This window comes from Schistocerca gregaria, chromosome 5, assembly GCF_023897955.1.
Source record: "Schistocerca gregaria isolate iqSchGreg1 chromosome 5, iqSchGreg1.2, whole genome shotgun sequence".
Lineage (NCBI taxonomy): Eukaryota > Metazoa > Arthropoda > Insecta > Orthoptera > Acrididae > Schistocerca > Schistocerca gregaria.
In genome coordinates this window covers 500869996-500889919 of record NC_064924.1, presented here as the reverse complement: position 1 = coordinate 500889919, position 19924 = coordinate 500869996, and the positions used below count along the sequence as shown (strand labels likewise).

Genomic DNA, 19924 nt, shown 5'->3' with positions numbered 1-19924 from the left:
ATAGATTGAATAAGTTATGAAACCTAAACTTGCTGTATTAAATTGAGGAGACAAGAAGCTTATGGTATATCCTGACCAACAAGGGTATTACTTGACCGTACACACTCTGAGGCATCAGGGACTAGTTAATTAGGTAACTAAGGAAAGTGAGGAGGGCAAAAATTGTAGGAGGATTTCTTTGTACAGCACTGAGGATAGAAATAAAATTCCCTTAATCAGTTTGCAAATAAAGTTCAAGGAATAACTGTAGCTGTTCAGTGGATTCTTTTCTGCTACATAATGTACAATAGAAGATATTATTGTTATGAGGGTGTATATGCTCAAGCCTCACACAGGTCCTTCTAAAAATTTCAAGATCTTGAGAATTATTAGCCACACTGGGCACACAACAAACAAAATTCTATCAGAATAGAACTCCGATGGTCTGAGTGAACTTGATACAACAGTTGTGAGGTTTAGCAGATGTATCAGAAATTTGACAGGTTGATCATATTGAGGTTCACAGTTTATTTTTATACTTATCTGTGTAGCACCCTCCAAGTCAGTCATGTAGCTGTAACTGTCATCCATCTATCAATGAGACCCTGTCCATGAAATATCTCTCCTTCCCCACGCCTATACCCCCCACCCCACACCCTTTTTGCTCTCCAGCAGACAACCACAATAAGTCACACAACTAATGCACACGACCACCAGTGTTTGCTTTAATTTTGCTCATGTAGCTCAAGGTCCATTTCCATATTCTTCTGCATGTTGTCTCATGTTTACCTGATACATCTGTTACTGCTACATTTATAACATATTCTGAACTCCATATCAATGAAAGCAATGAAATTTAAATATATTGTGTAACTGTATAGATAAAAATCTACCCACCATGCAGCAGCAGGGGAGCACACATAAACAGCATTAAAGTTTGCAAGCATTCAGAGCCAATGGCTCCTTCTTCTGACAGTAGGTTTGAAGGGGAAGGAAGAGGGACGAAAGACAAGGACTGATGAGATCTCGGAAAAGGGGTACAGTTCGGAGAAGTCACTCAAAACATCTGGACAGGGGAGATTTACCAGACAGGATAAGAATGAAATCTCATCCCGTCCAATAATTTCAAATTTACAGTTGTGCTGCCGAGATTTATGACGTGATGTAGTGCTTTATGGGTACTGACGTTCTGAAGTTTTTTTCAGATGGAGAGTGAAACTTAAAAACAGACTGACCAGTAGCAAATGGCAATGATCCAACAAAAACGAGAAACTCAGAAGTGGCAGTATCAGCAGTTCCTATTAATGCACAAACCAACAACTATGGATCCTACTTCTCCAGGCTTCATTCTCTTTAATGAAGTTTTGGAGACACTGGAGATCTACCTTCAGCATTTTCAGACTTATTTTCATATCTTTCACATAACCTCAACAAAGGTTAAAAAACTATAATTTTTTCCATTCTTGGTCTTCTCTTACATTGGCCTTACCTACTAGCGCCATCTTGTTTACACTTATCTTCAGTGTAGCCAATTGCTTGAACATTCTCCGACGATGGACAAAACTGTTCACTGCACCATGAATAAAGAGATTCATCTGGCGAGGAAAGTAAAAGGCTTATCTCTCAGTGAATTTCTGGCATAGGTTTCTATAGCAGCAGAGTGAAAATTGTAGGATTTAAAGCACTGAGTACAGCCAACTACATCCTAATCAGTCACATCGACATTGTCATTAGGTACATTTGGTCCAGATCATCCCAGCCAGACAAACAACTGTTACAGCACTTCAAGTAATCATTGCCACCACCAGATCCTAAACCGGTTTCACCAGCTCATCGAAGGCTATCATCAGGCTTGATTTGTTTCAAGTCATACACTTAGTGTGACTAACCTGGCAAGTAATTTGATGGTGTGGCTTCCTGCAGTGTGCCATACTGCCACCGTAGAAGTCTCCGTATATAAATGTGCATTTTACATCACCTAGGTGGATTGCAGCATTATGCACAACACATAAGCTGCTCATTACTTTACAAAATAAGCCAGTGTGGATTACCTTTCAGACCTTTCAGGTGGACATAGGTATATGTGAATTTTTGGTAAATTTAGAAAAAATTGTATTTGTATCAGGGAAGTACCACATTGATTAGCATTGTTTATAATATGTCAACAATATATTTGGTCTTCATACTTTAATTGTCTTTCAGTTCTCAATTAAGAAAAATTTAATACCAAATACATGTTACTTCCTAACCTTTGGAAGGTATACAGAACACACTTTCAGAATTAACAAAGGCAATTATATACAAGAGTTGGAACTTAAATAGTGGTGACTATTTATTCACAACCGATACAAAAGAGTTACATGTTTGCACTTGCTAATGTCCTTCAAAATAGTCACGAGCATTGTGTAGAATCCATTGGCAGCAATGTGGAAGGCGTAGTATACCGTTAGCAGAGCCTGTTCTGCTGATGGTGCGAATCGAGTGGTCTAATGCCGGTTGAATCTCTGGAACAGTTCTGAAGAGAATGCCATGAAATGGTTCCTTCATCTTCAGAATCAAATCAAAGTCACAAGGACTTAAGTCTGGGGAGTACTACCCAGTCATATCGACCAAACAGAGCAGCCACAGCTTGAGCTGTATGCGCCCACCCATTGTTTTGCAAAATGATGAGTGGGTTGCGCAAAAAGTGTCGCTGCTTCTTTCGCAAAGGTGGTCGCAGGTGATGCTCCAAAAACAAACCGTAATAATGTGCATTGATGGTCTGCCATGAAGGAACACAATGCGTTAGGATAACACCATCACAGCCGTACAAGAGAACCACCGTAGCTTTAGACCGCTCCATTCGCACCATCAACAGAACAGGCTCTGCTCCTAGACCTTCCACATTGCTGGCAACGGGTTCTACACAATGCTGGTGACTACTTTGAAGGACAGTAACAGGAGCAAACATGTCACTCTTTTGTATCAGTTGTGAATAAATAGATTGCCACTATTTAAGTTCCAACCCACCTATTATCTTTGTGTGGCCGTCTTAACAAACTATTCACAGTCAGTAATTAATTCATGCACCCCCCCCCCCCCCCTCTCTCTCTCTCTCTCTCTCTCTCTCTCTCTCTCTCTCTCTCTCTCTCTCTCTCAGAAGAGCTATTTAGAGGAGAAGATTAGTGTTTAACATACTGTCGATAATGAGGTCATTAGAGATAGAGCACAAGTTCGGATTAGGGAAGGAAAGCAGCTGTGCCCTTTTGAAGGAACCATCCTGGCATTTGCCTTTAGCGATTTAGTGCAATCACGGAGAACCTACATCAGAATGGCTAGACATGGATTTGAACAGTTGTCCTGCCAAATGTGAGTCCAGTCTGCTAATCACTATGCTACTCCACTCAGTAAGAGCTTTTTACTAAGGTAGAATGGGTATCAGTGCTTTTCACAGTGTTATTAACTGTGTGCCATGTCTATCACTTGAAGCTGAATTACATAACACAATAGTGGTCAACATTTGGATTATACATAATTGAGGACCCAAAAGAAAGCAGAATTTGTTTTTCATGCACTGGGGAGTTGTAGTGATGCATTTGCCCAGCAGCTGTCTCTATTACACACCATTCTCAATCGCTCAAACTAACACTGAGTGCTTCTTCCCAAAATGAGGTTTCATAAGTTGAAGAAATTTTGCTGCTTCAGACATAATAAAAAAAGAGGGTAATGTACAGTTATGTTTTCTGTTAGGGAAATCAGCTATGTGGTATTATCGGTGGGATAAAGGAACCAAACAGCAGTCAAGCCAGTGAAAGATTGCTTTATTGTCACGACAATAGAAAGCAAATCAGATGAGAATAGACATCAAAGAAATATTGGTTGGGGCACTTATTGTACATCAATTTGTGATAATTAAGCTGTAATGTTAATTAGCACACACCACACGAAGTGGCATATCATCATTCTCCCACATCTTCAATACCCACTTCACATGACAATCATAAATGTGTAATGTGAAAGCAAAAAAAAAAATAATATCACCATTGGCTTTTAAGTCAGTATGTATGTTCCTAGAAGTGAGACCAATGTTCACTAAGTGAGAGAACCACGCAGATGTGCAAACAATGATCCTTGAATACTATTAACTCTTTCGGATCCACTGTCAGACTATGTCTGACATTACAATTTTGTGCTACAGCTCTAATGTCAGATGATGTCCAACACTTTTCTATTACTGTGCAATAAATATGAGTTGGAGAGAAAGCAGTGAGTAGAAAACCAGGATTGGAACGCTTTAAGATGGCTGCCACACTAGCAACTTGCACGAATGGCAAACTTCACTGAGCTACTCAGTTGTGAATTCAGCTAAGTTGTAAAACCTAGTCATCGTGGAATGAATGTGCAGTTCAGTAATTCACATGTGTCTGAGCATCAAGTCTATGAATGGAGTTAAAAGTTCGAACTCTGTGTGATGTCAGCGACATGCTCTTTGTCAGGTACAGGCATGTGGTGTTGCTCCAGAAACACTGCTATCATTGTAGCTATCATGACAGAAGATTGTCAAGTGACACAGGATAACAAGCTACACAGCTGTAAGCATTAGACATGGTTCAGCACACCATAATGTGCATGATGTGATCTGATATCACAAAGTATCCTTTCAGATACATGCCCTGGCAACTGTCTCCTAAACTGAAGTAGCAACTAGCAATGCATGTGTATAATTTCTACAGCACTTTGAACAAGAAGATGCCCTCCTTGCAAAAAGTGCCACCAAGTACAAAGCTGAAAAACAATCCACAGCCCGATTGAATCCCTAACAGATTCTATACTGGGTTAGCCCCTCTTCTAACTATAATCTATTGCATATCCCTCAAACAAATAACCATGGCCAGTAGTTGGAAAAAGCACAGGTCATACCCATCTACAAGAAGGGTGGTAGAAGTGATCCATAAAACTACCATCCAATATTCTTGACACTGATTTGTTGTACGATCTTAGAAGATATTTTGAGCTCAAACATAGTGAGGTATCTCGAACAGAATGACCTCCTCCATGCCAGCCACCATAGATTTGAAAAACATCGATCATGTAAAACCCAATTCGCACTTTATTCACATGACATACTGAAAGCTTTGGATCACAGTAGTCAGGTAGACACAGTATTTCTCAATATCTGAAAAGCATTTGACTCACTACCACACCTATTATTATTGTCAAAAGTTAGATCATACGGGATATCAAGTGAAATTTGTTACTAGAACGAGGGCTTTTTGGAAGAGAGGGTGCAGCATGTTATCTTGGATGGAGAGTCATCATCAGATTTGGGAGTAAGTTTGGGTATGCCCCAGAGACTTGGGGCCACTGCTGTTCATGTTGTATGTTAATAACCTTGCAGACAATATTAATAATAATCTCAAACTCTTTGCAGATGATGCAGTTGCCCATAATGAAGTAGTGAAATGATAAAATCTGCTTAAATATTCAATCAGTTCTTGATAAGATATCAAAGTGGCGCCAAGACTGGCAACTTGTTTTAAATGTTCAGAAATATAAAATTATACATTCACACACACACAAAAATGTAGTATCCTATGTCTAAAATATCATTATGTCACTGTTGGAACTGGCCAACTCATAAAAATACCTGGATGTAACACTCTGTAGGGATATGAAATTGAATGATCACACAGGCTCAGTCATGGATAAAGCATGTGGAAAACTTCGGTTTACTGGTAGAATACTGGGGAAGTGCAATCAGTCTACAAATGAGACTGCTTACAAATTACAAATGTGACCCATTCTACAATATTGCTCAAGTGTGTGGCACCCATATGAAAAAGGACTAATAGAGGATAATAAATGTATACAGAGAAGGGCCGGATGAATGCTCATAGGTTTGTTTGATCCATGGGAGTGTGTCACAGAGATACTGAAGGAACTGAACTGGAAGATTCTTGAAGATAGACATACACTATCCCAAGAAAGTCTTTCAATAGAGTTTCAGAAACTGGCTTTAAATGATGACTCTAGGAATATATTATTATCCCCTACATATTGCTCACACAGGCATCTTGAAGACAAGATTAGATTAATAACAACACGCACAGAGACATTCAAACAATCATTCTTCCTACGCTCTATACATGAAAGGAATGGCAAGAAATCCTACTAACTGGTACAATGGGATGTGCCCTATGCCATGTTCTTCACAGTGCTTTACCAATTGTAAATGTAGATGTAGATGTTGGTCCAACACTATCAACTGGAAATACAAACAGTTTGCAAGAAAAGACAGCAACCTGCATCACAAAAGTCAAACTAGTTTTAAACATAATTTTCTAAAGAGAATGCTTCACAAATCGTAGATCTGAGGTTTAAGTGTCTTCTGCATCCACAACGATCATATACATTTTTCCGAGCAATTTACATATGATTGCATCTCTTAGAAAAGAACTGGATAGCAAGAAGTTCCATTCTGATGAAGTACACCACATGTAGGGCACAAGTGGCCTGTCACTTAAATTCTGTTCTATGGGAATTGGGGCAAACTTTAATGTACTTGCACTGAATATGCGAGAGATTGTGCTAAAAACAATACAGCTTTCTGCTACTTGTGCATAATAAATAATATTAAAAAAAAAGTATTTTTAAAACTTTCGTGAATTACATTATATTATTGTTACATTTCAGTTAATGAGGTATCTGTGTAACATGAAGGTAAGACAGGAATAGATGGAGAAATTTAAACTCTGTTAACACTATACTTAGCAAAAAGCAACTTATCTGTAGGCTTTAACACTGTGACTGCTTTTGACAAAACCGTAACAATTCCTGCAGCAGCTCAAATTTGCCTACCCCTTCCTTAATTAGCTGTGGCTCTTTGTGGTTGATGAACACTCTGCAAGAAGAAGTTTATCTGTTGTTTCCATTTTGAAGTTTCCTTAACTGCTGAGTCACAAGGTTGCTCAATCATAAGGAAGGTCAGCGAAACTAATAGTTTTCCAGTTCATCCACCAAATACAATGCTCTGTTTCACTAACTTTGTCTCATAGTAGAGTAAAAGCTAGCTCTATTTACAAAAGAGTGTCTTCTCACTTCACATCATACCACATTTTTCACGCTGGGGGTATTCATACCAACAATAACACAGTTACAGGAACTATTGTCTAATGGCACCCCCAGAATTCTCATAAAATGTTTACAACTCAGTACATGATAGTTTCTTATAATGTGGTATTACAAATAAAATTTGGATAACGGTGCATAAAACTGGTTTGATAACAGAATTTAAACCACATTTGTTTCATAGCTTCAAAAGCAAAATGTAAGGGTAAATAAAAAATGATTCTTTACTGTGTTTCAGTGAAGTTAAGTTTCACTTATACTAATGTAGTGAAGGACAGTGCTGGAGGGACAACACACATTAAACAGAATTTTTTTTAAAAAAAAAAAAAAAAAGAAAAAGAAAAAAAAAAGAAAAAGAAAAAAGAAAGAAAGAAAGAAAGAAAGAAAGAAAAGGAACTACTGTACACAACATATCAAAATTCACAACACATGTTAACCTAGACCTGCAAGAGATAATATTACTGTATGTATGAATTAGTTGATTTTTATTAACTGTTTCCTTATTCAATTTTTTTAAGTACACGCCTAGAGAGGTAGAAGTGCACACAATATAAGCAAATACATTTTGTCCAGCAGAGAAGCACATTGTTCATCTTACCCACAGGCAGCATGACCGTATCTTGCTGATGGCTTCACAGGAAAGTGAGGCTTTTGATCCCGTGTGTGGGCATCTGTTACAATGTACTCTTCAAACCCAGGAATCTTATGAAGAGGCTGCTCTTCTGCTACTGATGTGAGAACACTCTCCTTGCCATCATATAAGCTCGCAGTTCTCATATTATCAATTTCCTCATTTCCATTATTATCACTGTCTGAAGGGTCACCAGAAGTCTCTCTTTCCATTCTCAGAAGATGCCTTAAATCCCTACCCAATCTTGCACGATATCTTGAAATTTCTCTTGGTGGTTGAGGATGTGAAATTATTGTTGAATTTTCTGATATAGCAAGCAAAATATTGCCAAGAAAAGAATTCCTTTGTTGCAGGGCCCACAGCTCCTCCTTTCCTGCATGAACAACCTCTTTCAACTGTTGTGGGCTAAGTAATTTAAGGGTAGATGTTCCATCTGTTGAAAAAAAATATGGTAAGCTTATAGATTATTACTAACAAGATTTAATAATTTTTATTATTTGCACATCATATAAAAGACTGGAAAATAGAAGTGTGTGCATTAATTTGCAAGAAGGGTGGAAGATGATGATGGAGTAGGGATGCATAAAAGATGAAGAGAGAAGGGTAGAGGGAGAGCATCCTTTATTATTATTATTATTATTATTATTATTATTAAAATGATGACATACTGATTTTGGAGCATGACAGATAGATCTTCAATGCCCATACTAATATCGTCTATGAGACAACTGTGGTTAAGAGTGCTAAAGCAGTAAAACTTCAACAAGAATTAAAATATAAAGTACCCTAAAAATCATGTGCACATAAATTATCTAAAATGGTATAGCAGTGAATTGTAACTGGCTGATTGCTGGACTAAAAATGGATGAGCCAGTTGCTCTACAACACACTAAAATCTCCAGCCTAATAGCTCATCTAGAGTACTGATAATCAATTAAATTTTCAAAGCTTTACCACACTCATCTTGTCATTTGCTAAAATAGAGTGAAAGTCCCCAATTAAACTTGTTTCTGGGTCCTTGTCCAGGTATCAAAAACATAGACTGTCTCCTGTTTGGAGGTAGGTCGGGGTTAGTTCATCCCACTAGATAGACTAGTACGAGATATGCCATGGATTAATACAGGGTGTTTCAAATATGGCCGGTATATTTGATACGGCAATAAAAACTAAACGAGCAGCGATAGAAACACACTGTTTGTTGCAATATGCTTGGGACAACAGTACATTTTCAGGCGAACAAACTTTCGAAATTACAGTAGTTACAATTTTCAACAACAGATGGCGCTGCAAGTGATGTGAAAGATATAGAAGACAAAACAGCCTGTGGGTGCGCCATTCTGTACGTCGTCTTTCTGCTGTAAGCGTGTGCTGTTCACGACATGCAAGTGTGCTGTGGACAACATGGTTTATTCCTTAGAACAGAGGATTTTTCTGGTGTTAGAATTCCACCGCCTAGAACACAGTGTTGTTGCAACAAGACGAAGTTTTCAACGGAGGTTTAATGTAACCAAAGGACCGAAAAGCGATACAATAAAGGATCTGTTTGAAAAATTTCAACGGACTGGGAACGTGACGGATGAACGTGCTGGAAAGGTAGGGCGACCGCGTACGACAACCACAGAGGGCAACGTGCAGCTAGTGCAGCAGGTGATCCAACAGTGAGCTCGGGTTTCCGTTCGCCGTGTTGCAGCTGCGGTCCAAATGACGCCAACATCCACATATCGTCTCATGCGCCAGAGTTTACACCTCTATCCATACAAAATTCAAACGCGGCAACCCCTCAGCGCCGCTACCATTGCTGCACGAGAGGCATTCGCTAATGATATAGTGCACAGGATTGATAACGGCGATATGCATGTGGGCAGCATTTGGTTTACTGATGAAGCTTATTTTTACCTGGACGGCTTCGTCAATAAACAGAACTGGCGCATATCGGGAACCGAAAAGCCCCATGTTGCAGTCCCATCGTCCCTGCATCCTCAAAAAGTACTGGTCTGGGCCGCCATTTCTTCCAAAGGAATCATTGGACCATTTTTCAGATCCAAAACGATTACTGCATCACGCTATCTGGACATTCTTCGTGAATTTGTGGTGGTACAAACTGCCTTAGACGACACTGCGAACACCTCGTGGTTTATGCAAGATGGTGCCCGGCCACGTCGCACGGCCGACGTCTTTAATTTCCTGAATGAATATTTCGATGATCGTGTGATTGCTTTGGGCTATCCGAAACATACAGGAGGCGGCGTGGATTGCCCTCCCTATTTGCCAGACATGAACCCCTGTGACTTCTTTCTGTGGGGACACTTGAAAGACCAGGTGTACCGCCAGAATCGAAGAAACAATTGAACAGCTGAAGCAGTAAATCTCATCTGCATGTGAAGCCATTCCGCCAGACACGTTGTCAAAGGTTTCGGGTAATTTCATTCAGAGACTACGCCATATTATTGCTATGCATGGTGGATATGTGGAAAATATCGTACTATAGAGTTTCCCAGACCGCAGCGCCATCTGTTGTTGACAATTGTAACTACTGTAATTTGGAAAGTTTGTCTGCCTGAAAATGTACTGTTGTCCCAAGCATATTGCAACAAACGGTGTATTTCTATCGCTGCTCGTTAAGTTTGTATTGCCGTTTCAAATATACCGGTCATTTTTGAAACACCCTGTAGCTTGCTTTACTGAACACAGATTACTGTTGTTCATTTCCAATCACACCTCCTCCCACGGCTGCACAACTCTCTGACTCTACAGCAAGATGAAAGGCTGCTGGAGAATAGCATATTGTGTCATGTGGTGTTTCTCACATGCCTCATTGGCTGCTTGGTCAGTTTGCCCATATCCCCAGCTTATCAAATTCCATGGTACCCAGCAAAATAATAGTTGTTCCCTCTGGTGTTAAAGGGTGTATTTTGTGCATTATTTTGTCTGCTGGATGCATATGCAGGAATACTTGTAGGTTGCTAAGTGAATTGGAGTAGATGAGAACTTCTTCCTGTTCCAATGTCTTCAGGACCAGATGTAATTCTGCTCTAGTGGCACTGTGGCATTGTATTCATCAAGCTGAATCTGAAGAAAAGGCCGAAAACACGACTGGAGATCCAAGGGAATCATTGGTGTGTACTACACTAGCGAAACTGGCAATGCTTACCAACTGCCAACTACATATAGGAACTGGATATACATACTAATCTCTTTCTGCTCCCCCCTTTCTCTGTCCATCTCCCCACCCCCCACTCCCCCTCCCCCCAGCCCCCACCCCTCCATCTCCTCCTCGGTCTGTCTGTCCAGCTCTTCTTCTTCCCTCTCTCTGACCTTGAGCCTTGTTTACTGTTATTGCAATTGAAACATTGATTGGGAATTGCAATCGTTTAAAATAAATGGATAGATCAGTTGTGATCGTTGTTATGTGGGGTATGAAAGAGACCTCTCCACCTGCTCGATCTGTGAGTATTTTAGCTTCAATGATAGTATTTCACATAGTTTTAATTTGTAAAAGGGTAGGGTTATAAAGTTTTGGATAATTCAGATTCTGTAGTAGCATTCTATTCATAAGCTGAAAAGCCGTAAACAAAACATTCCAGTTTTCTGTTAAAACCGAGTATAAAGAAGATGACAAAGTAGTACATTGTTGAGTGTACAATTTTTGTTTAAAATTATGAATAAGGAGAAAGAATATATATGGGAGAAACAGTCTGTTTAATGATTTAAATGCCCTGCTATTCTAGTTAAAACTTACTGCGAAAAAGAGAGTGAAGTCACATGTATTCAGAGCACAGGATTTTATTCCTTACAATCAGTTTAAACAAGAAACTGGTGCATTTTTGTTTAAAAAAATTTACAGCCTTTGTCTGAATGTTTATTAAAGCATTGGGTAAAAATTTAAAGCAAACTGGTTAAGAACTTTCCAAGATTTTTGCTAACACCATTTCTCCCTTATACATAGAGAGTGAAGTTTGAGCACTTGTACACCTTCGATACTGTGCAACACATCTCTTCTACTGCAATCTTATTGCTTTCCATATTTCAGAAGGAGATAGTATGGACAAAACAAGAAAAAAAATGCAGCAAATAAGGGCTCTAAAATGCATACTTGTTCATCTTCACTACAGTGAAACACATTCCTTTTACTGAAGATGTGCTCATAGCATTTACGGTATGCATTTTTAAACCCATGTTTATTGGACTTTTTTCATTGTTTTGATGGTTAGTACCACCTCTCAAAATATTTGATACTTTAACACCCTGCATACATTTATATACCACATGCATTTAAAAATAATAACCCTATAACCATCCAAACATTTATTAGAGTAATGTGTAAAAACCTGAAGCAAACTGATCAAAGACTCCTCGAGATTCTTCCAAACAACATAAAACAATGTTTTTTCTTTATATGATAGTATAGATTACAACTGTTTCATTTATCGAAAATGGAATAAAAAATTTAAATCTGGATTATATAAATTTTTCAAATCTAAAATAATACTGGATCTATGTAGTAGAAAAAGTGAGATCTGCTTCAACTGGTGAAAACCTTTAAAATCAGTCCCACTAATCTCTAAAAGACAATCCTTTATGTAGATCCGAAATGGCACTATTCCTGAAGGTCACTTGTGGAAAAGTTCCCAAAGGCATTTAGCAGTGCTCGCCTGCTTTGTTTATCTCTTTGTTTGTTGCTTTCAGTGTTGATGTATTGCATGTTGCTATACTGGTTGAAAAATGGTGTTTGTGATTTGGACACTGAATGCGGTATTGTTTACTTTCACTTTTCACAACCACCCCCCCATATACACATTTCCAGGACTCTCAGGTGTCCAGCCGGATGTGATCGTGTAAGTCCAACGATATTTCGACGAATAACCTTTCCGCCATCATTAGGTGGTTCTGATGGAACAGTCTGTCTGCTCATTGTCGGTATTGTTATGTCCGTCAGTCGGGCTTCGATTCCTGCGCCAACGGTCTGATTGCAGCTGTCGACATTCCGATTGCGAGCACCGATGCTTCGATTGAGGCCACTGAAAATCCGTTTGCTGGTGCCGACCCAGGACCGGGCCGTCCCCATCATCGCACCAGTTGGCGAAAGATGCCAAATATTTTGGAGTGTCCCTGGCAGCCGTTGTCGAAAGTTCTTTTGCTTGCTTGAGGCATGACTCCCTGATGGAGCTAAGTAGGGGTTTCCATGTCTTACTCAGTTGAAAACCTGTGTCTCCGTTTATGAGATTGTCCGTTGTGTAAATTTCAGTAGCCTCCTTGAAGGTGCTGTCCCAATAGAAGCTGGTAGGGCCCAGAATCTTGCTATTTGTATTTTGCGCGGTGTCCAGCTTCCAAGCAGTGTTCTGCCAGTGCCGATTTGTTTGGCTGGCCTAGCCGCGTGTGGCATTCGTGTTCTTTGCAACAGTCTTCAACTGTTCAGATCGTTTGATCGATTTAGGATTTGCTGCAACCACATGGAATATTATATACGCCCACTTTCTTGAGGCCAAAATCCGTCTTTCACTGTCCCCAGTAAGGCGCGTATCTTGGTCGATTGTCAGCAGACCCTGTCAATTTTGTGTTGTTTTAGCAGTCTCACAATTGTTGATGTCATGTTGCCTGCATACGGTAGAAAGACGAGGCCTGTTTTTTCACCTTTAGACTGTTCTTCATCTGGGTTTCTTCTGCGTTTCTGTCATCTGAAGGCTGTCTGCATCAATTGGTTACTGTACCCGTTCTTGCAGAACACATTTTCTAGGTGTTTAAGTTCTTTGTGCAGACACTGTTCATCCGATATCAAGTATACCCTGTGAACCAGTGTGTTGAGCATCCTGTTGAGTTGTGCAGGATGGTGGCAACTCGAGGCATGTAAATATAAGTTCTTAAGTGCAGGCTTGCAGTATACGCTATGACCCAGTGTGACATAAGATCTCTGCTCTACAAGTACATCAAAAAAGGGTAATTTCTCTTCCTTTTCAATTTCCATGGTGAACAGTATGTTGTCGTGGACGAAATTTAGATGTCCTATAAACGTCTGCAGATGATCAGGTCCATGGGGTCAGATGACAAACGTGTCATCCTGTAAAGACAGGACTATGAACTGAAGGTGATCCAACTACTTGACGACTTGACATACCAGAAGATCAAGACGCACCTGACCAACAGGATACAACTAAGCACTGCCACCCTACTGAAAAATGGCGCAATTGAACAGAAGGATATCAACAGACTACAACAGCGCTCCACAGTAGCTCCGATTATATACGCCTTCCCTAAGACACATAAGGAAGGGATGCATCCCACTGTCAGCGACATAGGGGCACCCATGTACCCTCTCGCCCAACACCTGGCAGGCCTGCTCAGACGATTTGTGGGAAAGTTCGAGCAACATAATCCGAACTCAAAGAACTTCATTCGCCATCTTAAGGATCTGACCCTACGAGAATAAGCCAGTGTGGTCAGCTTTGATGTTGTGTCACTCTTCAAACGGGTCCCATTAGAAGATTCGATCCACCTTATCAGCGAGAAATTTGGTCCTGAGTTGACACAACTTTTCCAGCACATACTTACATCCACTTACTTCAACAGCCAATACTATGAACAGACCGACAGTGTGGCTATGGGGAGCCCTCTCTCACCAGTGGTAGCCAAATTATTTATGGAGACTTTCAAAGAGGAGGTTCTACAAGCGGCCGAATGGACACCTGTGTGTTTTTTCCAATACAGGTCATACTCTATATCGAAGGAACAATATCTGCACAAAGAACTTAAACACCTAGAAAATGTGTTCCGCAAGAACGGGTACACCAACCGACAGATCCATACAGCCTTCAGACAAGGGAAACGCAGAAGATATCCAGATGAAGAATAGTCTAAAGATGAGGAACTAGGCCTTGCCTTTCCACCATATGCAGGCAACATGACATCAAAAATTGGGAGACTGCTAAAAACAACACAAAACTGACACGGTCTGCCGACCACCGTCCAAGATATGCACCTTACTGGGGACAGTGAAAGACAGATTTGTCCTCAAGAAAGTGAGCATATATAATATTCCATATGGTTGTGGCAAATCCTACATCAGTCAAATGATTCGAGCAGTCGAAGACCGCCGCAAAGAACACGAATGCCACACATGCCTAGGCCAGCCCAACAAATCGGCACTGGCAGAACATTGCTTGGAAACTGGACACAACACGAAATATGAAGAGACTAAGATCCTGGCTCCTACCAGCTTCTACTGGGACAGCATTTTCAAGGAGGCCATTGAAATTCGCGTGACAGACAATCTCATAAACCGAGACACAGGTTTTCAACTGAGCAAGGCATGGAAACCCTTCTTAGCTCCATCAAGGGGTCACGCCTCAGGTGAAAACGAGAACTTTTATGATGGCTGCCAGGAACACTCCACTGGATTCTGCCTCTTCCACCACCCGGCGCAACTCCGGGGACAGCGCGGACCTGGGACGGTGCTCACAAACGGATTGTTGGCAGCTGCAATCAGAGTGTCAAGGCTCCCAATCGGAATGTTGGCGACCGCAATTGGACCACTGGCACAGGGAATCGAAGCCTGACTGACGGACTTAAATAACTCCGACAATGAGCAGATAGACCTTTCCATCAGAACCACCTGATGACGGCGGAAAGGTTACTCACCGAAATATCGTGGAACTTCAATGATCACATCTGGCTGGACACCCAAGAGCCCTGGAAACAACACATACACCAGGAAAGCTCCCAATCACATTTAATATGATCAGTACACTACTATTTCACTTTCCAGAAGCCTCATTAATAGTTTGCAGGCAAACATCCGCATACTGCTACAATAGTTTACTGTTGTACATTTACGAGCAGTAAACACCTGACCACAAAGTTCACAGTTCTTGAAGAATAGAAAGGTACGCACGGAGCAGACACTGTCATTGTTTTTACACACGGCCTAATTGTTTAACACTTATTCCACAGTTAAGTTGAAGCATTGTTGTTGTTCTAACCAACATTTATTATCCCAGTTTTCTTTGTCACAGACAGCTCCTGTCATCCATATCATCACAGTGGTAGTTCTCATCTGAACTATCAAACAGGACCATGATCATAAGGTCCAACACTTTTGTAACAGTTACTCCTGGCCTGATGTTTTTTACCCCATGATACTACTCTAGTTCTTTTTTTCTGCCTGCTATGAGAGTTTATTATTCTCTCCGTAATTATGTTTCGCTGCCACAATTGTCTTTGTTCTTTGCTTACTTATTGGTTTAATTGGTGGTGTAGGTTTGCAACTACATTTACAGGAGCAGATTGTTGTGGTTTGATCAGCTGTCCGTGTCTGGGAGCATTAGTCTTTGGTACAGGCTGCTTGATGCTGAAGTGAATGTTATCGTGACAATGGATGGCTGCATGGTCTTAATTGCTTTCTTTATCTTAGAGTATCAGATGCATTGTGTACCACTTACTTTGTATACTTTCTCTGCTCCAAACTGAATAGCTTTGGAAGCAGTTAATACATACGGGTGGAGGCAATACAATCGAACCAATTTGTGGGAAGCTGAAGTGAATCAGCTACACATGGTCCGTACTTTGCAAACTGTTATTGTGTGACCAAAGTGCTGTCATTTAAATACAGTGAATACAGAGGCTAACTATAAGGAAGTAGCAGGCTTTAAACTGCTGCAATACTAAAGCAACTTTCTGCCCAATCCAGCATAGAAATTAGATTTCTATGACATATCCCCCCCCCCCTCCTCCCAAGTAAAATACATGCACATTTGGCAATATTAAGATGGCCACTGCTCCATACAATAGATGACAGTAGAATGTAATACTGGGAATAAGCACCAAATCCAACATACTTCCTCTTAAGTAAACCACGATTGTACCTTAGCGTGCACAGAAAACAACTTTTCGAGTACTACAGGGGAAAAAGATAAACCTGAGAAGAAAATCAAATCATGAGGACCAAATTAGTAATTATTTTGGGTACATACCTATTGCATTTCCATATTCATCTTCCCAGCGACTTGCTTTGAATTTATAGACCACCATATCACCCAACACTTTATTCAGATCGTAACCTCCAAATACATAAAGGGAGTCTGTTTCATTGTAATAAACTGCTGTATGTGCAGCCCGAGCAGAGAATCCAGATTCAGCACGTGACAGCCAATGCCACCTACAAAAGATAAATATAATAACAAGCATAATAATACTCAAGAACTTAATTTAAATAGAATACTAGGTATTTTCAAAGCTAAGCACTTATTATTTGAACTGAAGTTGTTACACTTTCAGTTTGATTAACAAATATTTTGCATGCACAATTATAGTACTTCAACAATGATGTATTCAGCAATTAATTCTTTAACAAGTAAATGCCACACAACAGAAAGAATTTTTACAGAAATGATGCACCTTTGACTCAAGTTATGTCAGTTTCATGTGTTCATGCTGAGGACACTACAGTGAAAAAAAATACATACTTAAGCTGGTAAGAACCAGGTGCCCCAAAATTATACATAGCAATTGAAAGGATAGTTGTTGGTTAAAGGATTCATCTGAAGGCTAGCAATGTTCTCTGTCTTGTTGAAGTACAGCTCAGAATCACAACTATTCTCCGAGTAGCAATATTTACTTCTCCTATTATTCAGTGGACAGTTATAGACAAACTGTAGCAATATTTTATACTACACGATGAGTTTCACAAAATATGCCATACAACACATACAAACAATCCTTAAAAAGTTTTTGATCATGATTACGTACCTATAACAAGAGGCTTCATTACACTTTTGCATATGTTATATGACATCTGTAAAGATCTCTTCTGGTTTTTACTCTTCTTTATTATGTAGGCTGACTTGAGAAGGTTATAATGACTGAAAACTATTTATCAATAAGTACTGTATACATAATGCAGCATATTGGTACTGATGTTCCAAAAATGGATTTCAATATCTTTTTCTTTCTTTATTTCTCTCTTTCTTTCTTTGGCAAACAACCTCAGCAGAAGCTACAGGAGAGCGGCAAGAGTTAAGAGGGGGCCAGTTCCCCAAAATGATTAATTAAGAATAGGATCTTAATGTGTAGTGGAGGGTCACAATGCAAATAGTACAATGTGCTGTTCCACCCACCTGTTGCCTTTGTTATCAGCTTTATCTAAGCTGCAAGCTTCTCCAGAGTACTGAGGATGACAGCTGCAGCCCTTCCCATGGTCACAGCGGCCCCTCTGTCTTTTGCTTCCACATTCATCAGGACATAGTTCCTTACTACAGTCTTTACCACGCCAGTCAGCCTCGCAGACACACATATGTCCAACACATACTCCATGTCTTGTACAATTGTTGGGGCAATCAGTAATTGAGTATTCAGCACGGAAACCATCCAGCACATAATTTGCATCACTGTAGAGTAGAATTAGCATCTGTATGGGTGAAAATAAATTTAGTTAGATTGTAACACATGGCGGAAAATGAATAACATAATCTTGGAAAAATACAATTACAACATTGCTGTGATAGATAAAAGTTTTCTTAATCTTATAAATAATGTTGTCAAACACTCAACAAGGCAATAACATAATCAAATGGGCGTTGGTAAATTTTTATCATGTATCAGTTTATTTTGACAATTATTAACCAGCAAGCAAGTGCTCAACAAAATTCAGGAAGAATTGCACAATTCAAATCTTAATTATCACGTAACATGCCTCATACAATCAAGGTTTGTGACATACAACACTTGCCAATAATTAATCTAGGTCTGAGCTGCCGGAGATAGTGGTCATGTGTGGGTGAGGTGTGCTTGCTTGTGTGAATGTTTGTATGTCCTTTTTTCATTTCTGAAGATGACTTTGATGAAAATATAAGTGTGGATCAGTCTTTTCACTGGCTTGTCTGCAACACAACATTTCATCTATTTGGTATCCCTGTATCTTTCCCTAATATTGTTAATCTACGATTAAGTAATACATATGGTTTTACTTCTTCACTCTCAAATATTTAGCATGATTATCACTGAAGAAATCTTCTGCACTATAGTAACATCAACTTTTAGGTTAGGTATTTTTCCAGTTCTCCTTCAGAATGTTTTTAGATTTGGTTCACACTTCCCCTTTGAGATTCTATTTACGCACGCACGTGCGCGCGAGCACGCGCACGCGTGCGCACACACACACACACACACACACACACACACACACACACACACACACACACACACACGCGCGCGCGCGCGCGCAGAATAGGCATTAGATTTAGCTGGCCAAATAAAGTTTTGTTTTGCTATTTCTACTGAGCTCATACTATGGCTCAGAAGAACTTTTTCTGTTGTCTCAAAGCTTTTAGTAGATTACTTTTCTCAGACGCCCCTTCCCCTCATATATATACTAATACCTGAAAAATTATGCATTATGAACACTTTATTTTATAGCTAAATCACTAATATTAATAATATGTTCAGGACATAATCAACTGTTCAGTCAACTCAATGTGCTGTCCACATGATGGCAATATATTTTTATTTACTAGTACACAACAGGATTGGACACAGTTTGTTGTGTCCAGTTTTTTGTCCATAAAGAGTATTTAAGTTATAGATTGTGCAGAAGGTTTTGTGGTGAAATGAAAAATTTTAATTTTGCACAGTTTAATTTCAAGCTACCCTTTTTCCCATTTCTGTAATTCCCCAAGTGTCTGCTTAATACAGTGAATTAACTACTTGTTGGTTTTGAAGCAGACTATAGCTGTTTAATCATCTGCATAGGGGATGGTATCAAACTGACCTTGACGTGGTATATTATTGATAATAATATTAAAATAGTAGTGGCCCTAATGTTGAACCTTTTTTTTATGATTTTAGGGTGCAAAAATTCTACGGTCATTAGTGACCGGTCTGTGGCTTAGGGAAAGGTAACCAAATTGGAAATCAGCAGCAATGGGAGCGAAGCTCAAAAAGTGGGGATACTAAAAAACAGAAGGAAAGCTTAGAAACCACTATAGGAGGGAGGGGGGGGGGGGTGTTTTCCCCAAAAAGAGCTTCAAATGACCGACATCATCTCACTGATGCTGATAAACTCTAGTTAAAATTACCTCCTCTCAACGACGAGTTTGGGATCAAGAAGTCCAAGCACAGGGAAGAACTTTCACGTCCCACAATTTACTTTTGGATAGTGTAGACCAATGTGCATGCCATAAAACAGCAACACGACGACACAAAACACTCTGTAGAATGGCA

At 39.8% G+C, this 19924-nt stretch overlaps 1 protein-coding gene across 2 annotated transcripts in view; it reads right to left on the bottom strand.

The window, feature by feature from the left end:
• LOC126272042 (multiple epidermal growth factor-like domains protein 8) overlaps window positions 1–19924 on the bottom strand; it is a 371715-nt gene that overhangs the window by 271335 nt on the left and 80456 nt on the right. For both annotated transcript variants that reach the window (XM_049974556.1, XM_049974557.1), the window contains exons 3-5: window positions 17824–18113; window positions 16681–16865; window positions 7685–8150 (exon numbers count right to left, since the gene is read on the bottom strand). In XM_049974556.1, coding sequence (XP_049830513.1) covers window positions 7685–8150; window positions 16681–16865; window positions 17824–18113 — 941 coding nt within the window. The remainder of the gene's footprint in view (window positions 1–7684; window positions 8151–16680; window positions 16866–17823; window positions 18114–19924) is intronic.